The sequence below is a fragment of the Ornithorhynchus anatinus genome, chromosome 20 (genome assembly GCF_004115215.2).
Source record: "Ornithorhynchus anatinus isolate Pmale09 chromosome 20, mOrnAna1.pri.v4, whole genome shotgun sequence".
In the NCBI taxonomy this organism is placed as follows: Eukaryota; Metazoa; Chordata; class Mammalia; order Monotremata; family Ornithorhynchidae; genus Ornithorhynchus; species Ornithorhynchus anatinus.
Genome location: NC_041747.1, coordinates 12272941 through 12284990, shown reverse-complemented (window position 1 = coordinate 12284990; position 12050 = coordinate 12272941). Strand labels below are relative to the sequence as shown.

Genomic DNA, 12050 nt, shown 5'->3' with positions numbered 1-12050 from the left:
TGCTTTGTCCATTTTAAACCCCCTCCCTTTTTTTTTTTCTTCCTGCCAGCTCTGTTGCCTTCACCGACTTACCAACTCTTTTATATTGGAATCTCCCAGGCGGTTAGTACAGTGCTCTGCATGCAGTGAGTGCTCAATAAATAGGTTTGTTTGCCCAGATTGGTTCCTAAATCACAGTAAGAGAGTGTGTTCTCCACCTGCCGCCATCTAATGGTAGCCCGCTGCCACCAAAGTCCTTGAAAATTTGAAGAACTACTGGCCCGGAAACCTAATAATAATAATTATGATATTTGATAAGCGCTTACTATGTTCCAGACACTGTACTAAGCACTGGGGTGGATACAAGCAAATCGGGTTGGACCCAGCCCCGTCCCACATAGGGCTCACAGACTCAATCCCCATTTAACAGACGAGGTACCTGAGGCACAGAGAAGTGAAATGACTTGGCCAAGGTCACACAGCAGACAAGTGGCTGAGCTGGGATTAGAACCCCTGACCTTCTATCTCCCAGGCCCGTGCTCCATCTACTATACCATGCTGCTGTTTGTTGGCCATGATTGAGTGATATTTGTGGGCATTTTTTTCCCCAAAGGTTCACTTTTGAAGCAAAGAAAAACAGGCCTTCGTTCATTCAACTGTATTAGAGTTAAGGTCTTAGAGTACTTAAGAATAGAGTTGAAGGGATTTTTCAATGTTTTTCTTTTGGTTGTTTATTATAAAATAATATTGATATTGATATATGGGGGATAGTTATTTGGATAGAATGACATTTTATTATTATTATTACAATTAGTGTGGTATTTGTTAAGCACTTATTATCTGTCAGGCACTGGAGAAGATACAAGTCAATCAGGTTGGACACAGTCCCTGCCCCAGATGGGGCTCACAATCTAAGTAGGAGGGAGAAGAGGTGTGGAATCCCTATTTTACAGTCGAGGAAACCGAGGTACAGAGATGTGAAGTGCCTTGCCCAAGGTCACACGACAAGTTGGGATTAGAACCTACGTCCTTCTGACTCCCAGGCCTGTGCTCTATCCACTAGGCTATAGTTGAATGGGTAACTTCCTGGGGCAGGAAATAGCGGATGAGGTTTAATACAGACAATATCCATAAAATCACTACGTTCTTTTAAGGTGTGGAAGATCTCTTTGCAAGGACCCTGTTACATGACCTTCCTGATGATTGCTTTTGGCTTATTGTGGGGACACCTACTTCAGATCAGACCAACGCAGAGTGTCTTTATTTCCACCTGCTTATCCTTATCAAGTACACCTTTGGTGTCCAGATTTCTTGTCGGTAGTGCCCGAGGAGATAAAGAAGGTAGGTGCCCGTGGAGGGCTGTGTATTTGTTTCACGTGTTTGGAGAGCTACTTTAGATTAGTTAATCAACCGTATTTTTCAGTCAGCGGTATTTATGGATCTCGTCCTCTGTGCAGAGCAGTGTACTAAACACTTGAGAGAGTACAACAGAATAATAATGATAGTATTTGTTAAGCGCTTACTATGTGCCAAGCACTTTTCTAAGCGCAGTATAACTGAGTTGATAGACACATTCCTTATCCACGACGATCTTACAGTCTACATTATTCATTACTCTCATTATTAATAATAATAATGGTATTTGTTAATCACTAACTGTATGCTAGACACTGTACTAAACGCTAGGGAAGATACAAGTCCCTATCCCACGTGGGGCTCATAATCCCAATCCCTCTTTAACATATGAGGTAACTGAGGCCCAGAGAAGTTAAATGACTTGCCCAGTGTCATACAGCAAACAAGTGGCGGAACTGGGATTATTCATGTTAATAGCTATCTCACCCTCTAGACTGTAAACTCATTTTGGTAGGCAACGCTTCTGCTATTTCCATTGTATTGTTCTCTCCCAAGCACTTAGTACAGGGCTCTGTACATCGTAAGCACTCAGTACATAATTAATTGATTATGATTAATAATCCAGAGTAGAGGAAAACTGTATCTTTCCCCTTCACTTTAGGTCCGAATTCTCCTTATGATGATAGTATTTGTTGGTTGGATTTTATTTGGAATTGAGTTGCTTTGAAATTTAGCCAGTCTCTCAGTCCTGGAAAGGTTTTACCCAGCAATCTTTTGAGGAGAACAGATCTTGGGACTGAAAAGCAAATTTTGCCAGGGCAATAGCAATCAGCCTGGGGCCAAGAATTTTAGTGAAAACTGAAATTCTGGTCCAAGACTCGCAGTATAACTACATTTCAGACTCAGATGTGTACTGAAAGCAGAGTCTGTATTAGTGGGGCAGTCAATTCAGTTGGTCCATGGTGTTTATTGAGTGCTTACTGGATGGAGAGCACTGAATTAAATGCTTGGGAGAGTGTAATATGAAAGAGTTGGTAGACATGATCCCTGCTGTCATTGTCCATCCTTACAATTCAGAAGGATTTGTTTCACCTATATGGAAGACAGATTTCTTTCACAATTAAAACATGATCTCAAACTAAACATTATTGGTAATAAATAGTGTTTAAGCAAAACTCCGTTTCCATATCCTAAAAAAAAGCTAGTGGTATCTTGGGAATTCTTGGGAATGCCATAAGTTTAGACACAGATACATCAATTTATCAATGTCTGCACAAGGCATTAGATCCTTGTTGGATTTTATATTGTAAGTCTAAGCTGGGAGAGAACTGCAATATTCATTACTATTGATTGGCCTGTGTGATTGTCATGATTAAAAACTGCGGAAAGTTAGGATCGAATAAAGATGGACAAAAATTTTCTCCAAATTTCAGCCAGATTTATTGGAGGACTTGGATTGTTCTGTTTGTGCCTTATTGTGAAATTTCTTGGAATAATTACCTGTTGTGCTTTCCTGTCAGAGCCAGGGTTGGGGATTAGTCAGGCAGTCATATTTATTGAGCTCTTACTGTGTGCAGTGCACTGTACTACGTGCTTGGGAGAGGACGGTATAACAATATTGGACACATTCACTGCCACAACGAGCTTACAGTTCAGAGGGAGAGACAGACAATAATATAAATACATAAATGACAGATATGTACATAAGTGCTATGGGGCTGATGGGGAAATGAACAAAGGGAGCAAGTCTGGGCGAAGCAGAAGGGAGTGGAAGAAAATTAGACCTGTAGGACCTCAGAATTTGTGCTTGATTCATAGATCTTGAGGACAGGGTCAGCCTATTTTGCTTATGTGTAAGGAATATATTAGTGGAACAGGCTGTTCCTAAAAAATCAATCCATCAGTCCTATTTATTGAGCACTAATTTTGTGCAGAGCACTGTACTAAGCTACAAAACAACTTCATATCTTTATTTTGAAGGGGGATGGAGACAAATTACAGAAACCACTAATATGATAAAGAAAATACTTTAAAGCTCTTTTTAAAGTCACATTCAAAATTTGATTTTTTTTAAATGTTGGAGCTGGAAAAGGAAACTGATTTTGCTTTGTGAATCTGTCTTCACGAATGGCTCTTTTCTGAGCAGTAAAAAAATCCAAGTGACAGCAGCTAATCAGCCAATCAATAAATCGTATTTATTGAGCTCTTACTGTGTGCAGAACACTGTATTAAGCGCTTGGGAGAGTGCAATACCACGTAATTAGAAGTTATGGGGTTTCCCGGGGCTTCCTAGCAAATCATTGGAATGGCACTATTTAGACTTCCAAGATGTACTGGTTTACTTCAAATCCAGAGTTTTACTCTTTTTCTTTGTTTCCAAACAGGTGATATTGACTACAGCAGTGTACTCCTCGGCATGCTGGTGATGCAAGATGTACAACTGGGATTATTCATAGCTGTAATGCCAACTCTGATTCAAGCAGGAGCCGGTACATATTCCAGGTTAAGTTTTTATAGTACCTTTTTTAATGGCATTTGTTAAGCGCTTACTGTGTGTCAAGCGGTCTCCTAAATGCTGAGGTAGGTACAGGTTCATTGGGTCAGACACGGTCCTTGTCCCACGTGGGGCTCACATTCTGAGCAAGAGAAAGAACGGGTATTGAATCCCCGTTTTGCAGCTGAGGGAACTGAGACACAGAGAAGTGAATTGACTGGCCCAAGGTCACCCAGCAGGTAAGTGGCAGAGCCAACTTTAGAACCCAGGTCCTCTAACTCCCAGGCCTGTGCTTTGTCCTCTAGGCCATGTTTCTTCCATTAAGCCCTGCTGCTTAGTACTTAATCAATCACTCGTATTTATTGAGCACTCCCTGTGTGAGAGCTCTGTACTAAACCCTTGGGGGCATACAATATAACAGAATTGGAAGACACGTTCCCTACCCACAGTGATCTTACAGTCTAGAAGAGAAGTATTTGTCCGTGAAGCAATTGGAAGATTGTATTTTGCTTCCGATTTAGAAAAGACTCGCCCCTGGAAGTACCGAATATAATAAAAATGCACGTTACGAAAATGAGCAAGTACATCAAATAATGTAGGCACTATTGTGATTTGTAATTTGAGACGCAGCATGCCTCCTGGAAACAGCACTGGGATTCAAGGGACTTGGAATTTTAACCCAGCTCCACCCCTTGCCTTGCTGTGTGGCCTTGGGCAAGTCATTTAGCTTCTTTGTCCACCTCAGTTTCCTCCTCTATAAAATGGGGATTACATACCTGTACCCCTGTCCCCACTAGATTGTGAGCTCCTTGTGGGACAGGGGCTGTGTCCAACCTGATTATCTTGTATCTACCCCAATGTAGATAGTAAGTGTTTAACAAGTACCATTATTAGTATTATTGTTCAGTTGGTGAGATATATACAAACTAGCTTACAATGTGCTGGGTAGTTCTTAAATTATATTGAGTCAAGCCCGGCAGGTGACCAAAATACTTTAGTAAAGTTGTCTCATATCCTGCATCGCAGAGAATCTAAAAAGTGCATTCCTACCTCTTTCTTCCTCCCTCCATGGGAATGAGTGGAAATTTAACTGAGGTAATTCCCTCACTTCCATTTCTCTCTCCAACAATTTGATTGGGAAACCCAGTTTTAAGAAGTGCTGATTCCACTCAACAACCTGTTGATTTCTTCCAATGTGAATGTTTTCTAACATGAGGGAGAGAAAAACCCCTATTTAAAGAAGCCTCTTTGGCCACAAGAGTTGAACTGATATTGTCTTTTTGGTAATGTCTTCTTTCTTTCGATCCTAAATAAATTTTTAATATTGTAGGCTGACCATTGAAAATGAGTAAATTCATTCAGGTTGGGTGAGCATAATATTAAATAGTCTATATTACCCTTGAAATAAAGTGCTTGCTGAACCTTTATTTGAGTATAATTTTGCTGGCTTTAGGAAAAAGTACTCTTGAAACCCCACACCCAATGTAATCTGACTGTGATATATATTATTAGGCTACCGCTAACTGTATTAATCAGCAACACTTTAGCTTGAAAGATAATAGAAAATTGGAAGTTCTTTGTTAGAGTGTTACTGGTCCTTACTTTCCCAGTTGTAGCTTTTGTTTTAAAGTGGAAAATGTATTTGGAGCCACCTTTTGAGTGGGGAGACGTAGTTTCAAGGATCGGGAAAATGGGGTTGGAAGCTGCCAATAACATATTCTTTTTTTTTTCTCTTTTCCCCCCAGCATTGTCATGGAAATGCTGAGAATATTTATACTGATTGGTCAAATTCTCTTTTCTCTGGCTGCTGTCTTTCTCCTATGTCTTGTTATAAAGACTTACCTCATAGGGCCATATTACCGCAAGCTGCATATGGAGAGCAAAGGGAGTAAAGAAATCCTTGTCCTGGGAATCTCTGCTTTCATCTTCCTTATGTTAACGGTAATTTGTCGACAATTCACACCTTTAGTTGTGCATGTGAGACAATCTATTTGTAGAAAAGGGCTTACACTGGGTTTCCCAGCTGACGATCTTGTCTATCCGCCAACCCTCTCGTCCACATCCTGTCTCTGGCCTGGAATTCCCTCCCTCCTCAAATCCGACAGACAGTGACTCCTCCCCACCCTCCTCCAAGAGATCTTCCCTGACTAAGCCTTCATTTCCTCTTTTCCCATTTCTTCCTGCGTCACCCTGATTTGCTCCCTTCTTTCACCCCTCCCTCAGCCCCACAGCACTCATGTCCATACCCGGAATGAATTTATATTAATGGTTGTCTCCCGCTCTAGACCATAAAATCATTGTGGGCAGGGAATGTTTCTTCCAACTCCGTTATTTTGTACTCTCCCAAGTGCTTAGTAGAAAGTTCTGTACACAGTAATAAGATCGATTGATTGGTCAAACAGGACTGTACCACTGTTAATGGAAGGGGTGGAAACCTCTATAAACATCAGCCATCAAAGAAGGAGAGCTAACCAATGAATTATACTTTCCAAGTGCTTAGTACAGTGCTCTGCACACAGTAAGTGCTCAATAAATACAATTGAATGAATGAGTGAACCTTTGAGACAATGAGTCGGTTGGCATTTATCAAATGCTTATTGTGGGCAGAGTCCATGTCCTGCCTCTGGCCTGGAACGCCCTCCCTGCTCAAATCTGACAGAGTGTGACTCTTCCCCCTCTTTCAAAGCCTTATTGAAGGCCCATCTCCTCCAAGAGGCCTTCCCTGACTAAGCACCACTTTTCCTCATCCCTCACTTCCTTCTGCGTCACTCTGACTTGCTCCCTTTGCTCTTCCCCCCTCCTTCCAGCCCCACAGCACTTGTGTATATATCTAATTTTATTTATTTGTATTGCTATCTGTCTCCCCCCCTCTAGATTGTGAGTTTGTGGTGGGCAGGGGATATCTCTTTATTTTTGTACTGTACTTACCCAAGCACTTAGTACAGAGCTCTGCACACATTAAGCACTTAATAAATATGATTGAAAGATGCTAAGGAAAATGGGGAGGATTCCCTTGCTGAAAAATCATGATCTAGAATACTAAAAATCCAGCTTCCATATTACTGAGGTAGATATTCTCTGGGAATGTGGACTGTATCCAGGACTGTGGTAACATTCCAAGAAAAAGCAGTTATATTTAGCGTGTTCTGCCCTTTTTGTAGTAGTATTAATCGCTTTGTTTGTTTTAAAGAAAGCCACTTTAATTTTATCATTTGCTCCTCCAAGGCAACAGACTAGATAATTAAGACCCAAAAGGTTCACTGGAATTAGGGAGTTTTGAAAGGTGGAAATTCAAGTTCGTCACTAAGTGGAATGTAGAATTAGTAAATAATAAATAAGAAAAATGTTTGGCTATTATACCACCCTCCTGGCTGGTTGAATGAAAATTTTAAAAATTGATCTGGGTAATTGAGTATAAACCCAGTTGTGGCAGGAATTAGCCGGCTAATTCTCTTCTCTGTACCCACATGTCTTGTTTTATAGTTGACGAGATGTTGATGTTTATGTTTTTAATGCTATTTATTAAGCATTTACTATGTGCTAGCACTCTGCTAAGCCCTGGAGTAGATACAGGATCTTCAGGTCGAACACAGTCTGTGTCCCACTAGGGCTTCCAATCTTAATCCCCATTTCAAAGATGAAGTAACTGAGATGAGAAGTGAAATGACTTGCCCAAGGTCACACATTAGACAAGTAGAGCAGTGCATAGAATTTAGGTCTTGAGGTGAAAATTCTTTGGAATTTGAACATTTCAGGAAATTGTACTCTGGGAAACTAGGTTCAGATGAAGAGCCATAGCATTATACTTTTTTCTGGGATTGCATAGGTTTTTACTGCCTTAGAAAACGTTTGTGTCTGGGCGGGAAACAACTTGATCGGCAAACATAGTAGGTCTACAATAACAGTAATACATTTAAAGAGAAAAACTCAAAAAACTTTCCAATCTTCTTTGACAGATCACAGAACTTTTGGATGTTTCCATGGAATTGGGATGCTTCTTGGCTGGTGCCCTGATCTCTTCTCAGGGTCACATGGTCACTGAAGAGATTATGTCCTGCATTGAGCCTATACGTGACTTCCTTGCCATAATTTTCTTTGCTTCTATAGGTACCTCTTCTTTAATTTCGTGGATAGAAAATGAGTAGAAGTGTTTGTAGTATCCGTTTGCAGCATGAGAAGCAGCGGGGCCTACTAGTTAGAGCCTGGGAGTCAGAAGGGCCTGGGTTCTAATCCCAGCTCCGCTACTTATCTGTAGTGTGACCTTAGGCAAGTCACTCACCTTCTCTGTGCCTCAGTTTCCTCATCTGTAAAATGGGGATTTAGACTTTGAGCTCCATGTGTGACAGGGATTGTGTCCCACCTGATTTTGTAATAACTGTATTTAAGTGTGTACTGTATGTCAAGTGATGTACTAAACTCTGGGGGTACATAAAGGATTCATTCAGTCATATTTATTGAGCACTTACTGTGTGCAAAGCACTATACTAAGCACTTGGGAGAGTACAATATAACAAACAGACATATTCTTGCCCACAATGAGCTCACAGTCTAGAGATAATCAGGTACCACATGGGGCTCACAGAGGAAAGAGAACAGTTATTGAATTTCCACTTGGCAGATGGAACTAAGGCCCAGAGAAGCAAAGTGACTTGCTCAAGGTCACATAGCAGGGCCGGGATTAGAACCCAGGGACTCTGACCCCTAGGCCCATGCTCTTTCCACTAGGCCATGCTGCTTCCCTAATTGTCCTCGTGTTTTAGATTTTTATTGCTTCTTCCTATGTGTCTGTCCACTGTTTCCTCTCCCATCCCTTATTCTTAGGTTGTGAGCCCCCTGAGGACCGGGAACTGCATTTTTGTTACTGATATTCATTAAGCACTTACTATGTGCTGGGTGCTGTACTAAGCGCTGGGGTAGATCAAGCTCATCAGGTTGGGCACAGTCCATGTTCCACATGGGGCTCACAGTCTCAGTCCCCACTTCAGAGACAAAGTAACTGCGGCACAGAGAAGCTAAGTGACTTACGTCTAATGTCACTTGTGTTCTTTCCTAATGCTCTGAACGGTGCTCTGCAGACAGTAAGCACTTAACCAACACCATGTTTATACTACTACAGCCTTATAAGAAGGCCGCTTTTCAGCAGATTGCTCTCTCCACTTATGGAATAAAATTGTTTGCTGTGCAAGTACATTATCAAGTTCAGTTTCTTATTAGTGTATATTTAAAAAAAAAAGTTTCCACAATGTCTTTGTTGTAGAACTAACAGTAGCAAAACAAAGGGCTCCTAATTGGTGTGGCAGGAAGAGATAGCCGTCTTCGTGTTCTTAAAAATAACCCACTGGCTTTCTTGTAGAGCAACGGTAAACATGAATCATCAAATTTGTTGCTAGAGTTGAATTATTTTAACATTTCCTTGTAAACATGTACTTAATCAGGTTTAGCAGAAAGGATGATGAAGCCATTTTGTTTCTTCTTTCTTTCAGGACTCCATGTTTTCCCGACCTTTGTAATATACGAGCTCACTGTCTTGTTGTTCCTTACCTTGTCGGTGGTAATAATGAAGGTATCGATTTTTCTCTTTCTTCGGCACTACGTTTCTCCTTTGATATGTCAGTCGTGTGCCTCTTCCCTCTCTAGACCACGAGCTCCTAGTGGGCAGGCACTCAGTCGTATGTATTGAGCACTTACTGTTCGCAGAGCACTGTACTAAGTCCTTGGAAGAGTAGAATATAACAAGAAACAGACACATTCCCCGCCCACGACGAGCTTACAGTCGAGAGCAGGGGGAGACAGACATTAATATAAACAAATGACAGATATAGATATAAATGGTGAGGGGCTGGGAAGGGGGATGAATAAAGGGAGCAAGTCAGGGTGACACAGAAGGGAGTGGGAGAAGAGGAACGGAGGGCTTAGTCAGGGAAGGCCTCTTGGAGGAGGCGTGCCTTCAGTAAGGCTTTGAAAGTTGGGGAGAGTCATTGTCTTTCGGCTCTGAGGAGGGAGGGCATTCCAGGCCAGAGGCAGGACAAGGGCGAGAGGTCAGCAGCGAGACAGACGAGATTGAGGTACAGTGAGAGTGAAGTGTTTTGGGCTGGGTTCCAGTAGAAGATGCAAGGAAAGTGTCAATCAAGTCTTTTGTGTTACACTCTCCCAGGCACTTGGTCACTGCTCTGCACACCGTAAGTAATAATGTTGGTATTTGTTAAGCGCTTACTATGTGCCGAGCACTGTTCTAAGCGCTGGGGTAGTCACAGGGGAATCAGGTTGTCCCACGTGGGGCTCACAGTCTTAATCCCCATTTTACAGATGAGGTAACTGAGGCACAGAGAAGTTAAGTGAAGTAAGCATTCAGTAAATACCACTGATTGATAGCAAACCCCTGTGTTACCAAAATGGCAGTTGCTGTCAACTGAAGTTTCAGTAGGAAATAAGGCTGATGGGGAAGATGGTTTGAAAACAACTCCTACCACGTCACACCAGGTGTAATTCAAGAAAGTTGGAGAAAAGAAGTTTTAATTTCAAGCAGCCAGCTTTGCCTGACACTTTCTCTTATTATTTATCTGGAGTTTATTAGCATTAAACAGTTAATGCTGGCTCTGCCATTTGTCTGCTGTGTGACCTTTGGCAAGTCACTTTAACTTCTCTGGGCCTCAGTTTCTTCACCTTTAAAAAGGGGATTAAGATGGTGAGCCCCATTTGCTAGTATCCACCCCAGTGCTTAGAACAGTGCCTGGCACATAGAAAGTGCTTAACAAATATCATTTGAAAAAAGGTAAATCTATTAGATTGTTAACTCCTTGTGGGCAGTGATTGTCTTTTACCCCTTTTGTACTGGCCCAATACCGTTTTTTGCATATAGTTGGTGCTCAATTTATACTATTGATCAATTGAGGTAATCATGTGCAACGGCTTACAATTCACTGTTTCCAGTAATCAATCTATCAGTGGTGTTTATTGAGCACTTATAGTGTTAGACAATACTATATTAAGCTAATAAACAATAGAGTGAACTTTGAAACAGTTGCAGATTGGTTCCCTGTGACATGCTAATTAATACCAATAGAATATTAGTAGTTAATAGTAACTGTGATATTTGTTCAGCGTTTACTATGAGCCAAGCCCTGTACTAAGCTACATAGAGCTTACAGTGTAAGTAAGAGGGAGAACAGGGATTGAATCCCCATTTTACAGATGAGGGAACTGAGGTCCAGAGAAGTGGAGCAACTTTCCCAAGGAGACAGGTGGCGGAGTCAGGATTAGAACCCAGGTCCTTTGACTCACAAGTTTGCTATTTCCACTAGGTCATGCTGCTTCTGAGACTTGATCCCGTGACTTTGATTGAAGCCAGTTTTCAATCTGGGCAGAGTTATACAAAGTTATAGCAAGTGGTTGGCCATGATATGTTAACTGTATTCCCCAATTCTTCTATCAAGTTCTAGCCAAATTACATCGCACAACATTGGATTCTGGCAGGAGTACACGTAAAAATAACATTCAAAGCAAGGAATTATTTCCTTTTATTCTGCCAGAAGCAGTACTTTTATTTTTTTAAATGTATTTGTTAAGCACTTACTATGTACCTGGCACTGTACTAAGCACTGGGGTAGATAATCAGATTGAACACCGTCTATGTCCCACATGGGGATCACAGTCTTAATCCCCATTTTAAAAATGAGGGAACTGAGGCCCAGAAAGTGAAGTGACTTGGCCAACGTCACACAGCAGAAACATGGCAGCGGCAGGATTAGAACCCAGGCCCAGTTCTCTGTGAAGGAGACATAAGCTTAGTTCCACAGGATTGTGTGTGTGAGAGGATACCTTCACACAAAGAAATTAAAAACCTTCCAAAATAGCAAGGGATTGAAGTCAATCCCATGGGGAAGTGTTTTCCAAAGACTTCAGGATAATATTTAACATTTGCAGTGTTAAAAAGATCATCACTTTATTGAGATAGAGTGATGAAATAATAGCTAGATGAATTCCTGGATTGTAATAATTTAATAAGAACAATAACTGTATTTGTCAAGCACTTACTTCGTGTCAGGCACTGACAGGCACTAAGTGGATACAAGCCAGTCGGGTTGGACACAGTCCCTGTTCCTCGTGGGGCTCACAGTCTCAATCCCCATTTTACAGATGGGGGAACTGAAGCACAGAGAAGTGAAGTGACTTGCCCAAGGTCACACAGAAACAAATGGTCGAGCCGGGGTTAGAAGCCACT

General features: G+C 41.5%; 1 protein-coding gene across 6 annotated transcripts in view; it reads left to right on the top strand.

Moving 5' to 3' along the window:
* The window catches only part of TMCO3 (transmembrane and coiled-coil domains 3), a 78342-nt gene that overhangs the window by 63765 nt on the left and 2527 nt on the right, over positions 1–12050 (top strand). For 4 of the 6 annotated variants that reach the window (XM_029048486.2, XM_007668681.4, XM_007668682.3 and 1 more), the window contains 5 exons: positions 1134–1320; positions 3720–3837; positions 5575–5770; positions 7786–7936; positions 9313–9392. In XM_029048486.2, the coding sequence (XP_028904319.1) occupies positions 1134–1320; positions 3720–3837; positions 5575–5770; positions 7786–7936; positions 9313–9392 (732 nt within the window). The remainder of the gene's footprint in view (positions 1–1133; positions 1321–3719; positions 3838–5574; positions 5771–7785; positions 7937–9312; positions 9393–12050) is intronic. The other 2 variants (XM_039914965.1, XM_029048487.2) reach the window with 2 other exon arrangements.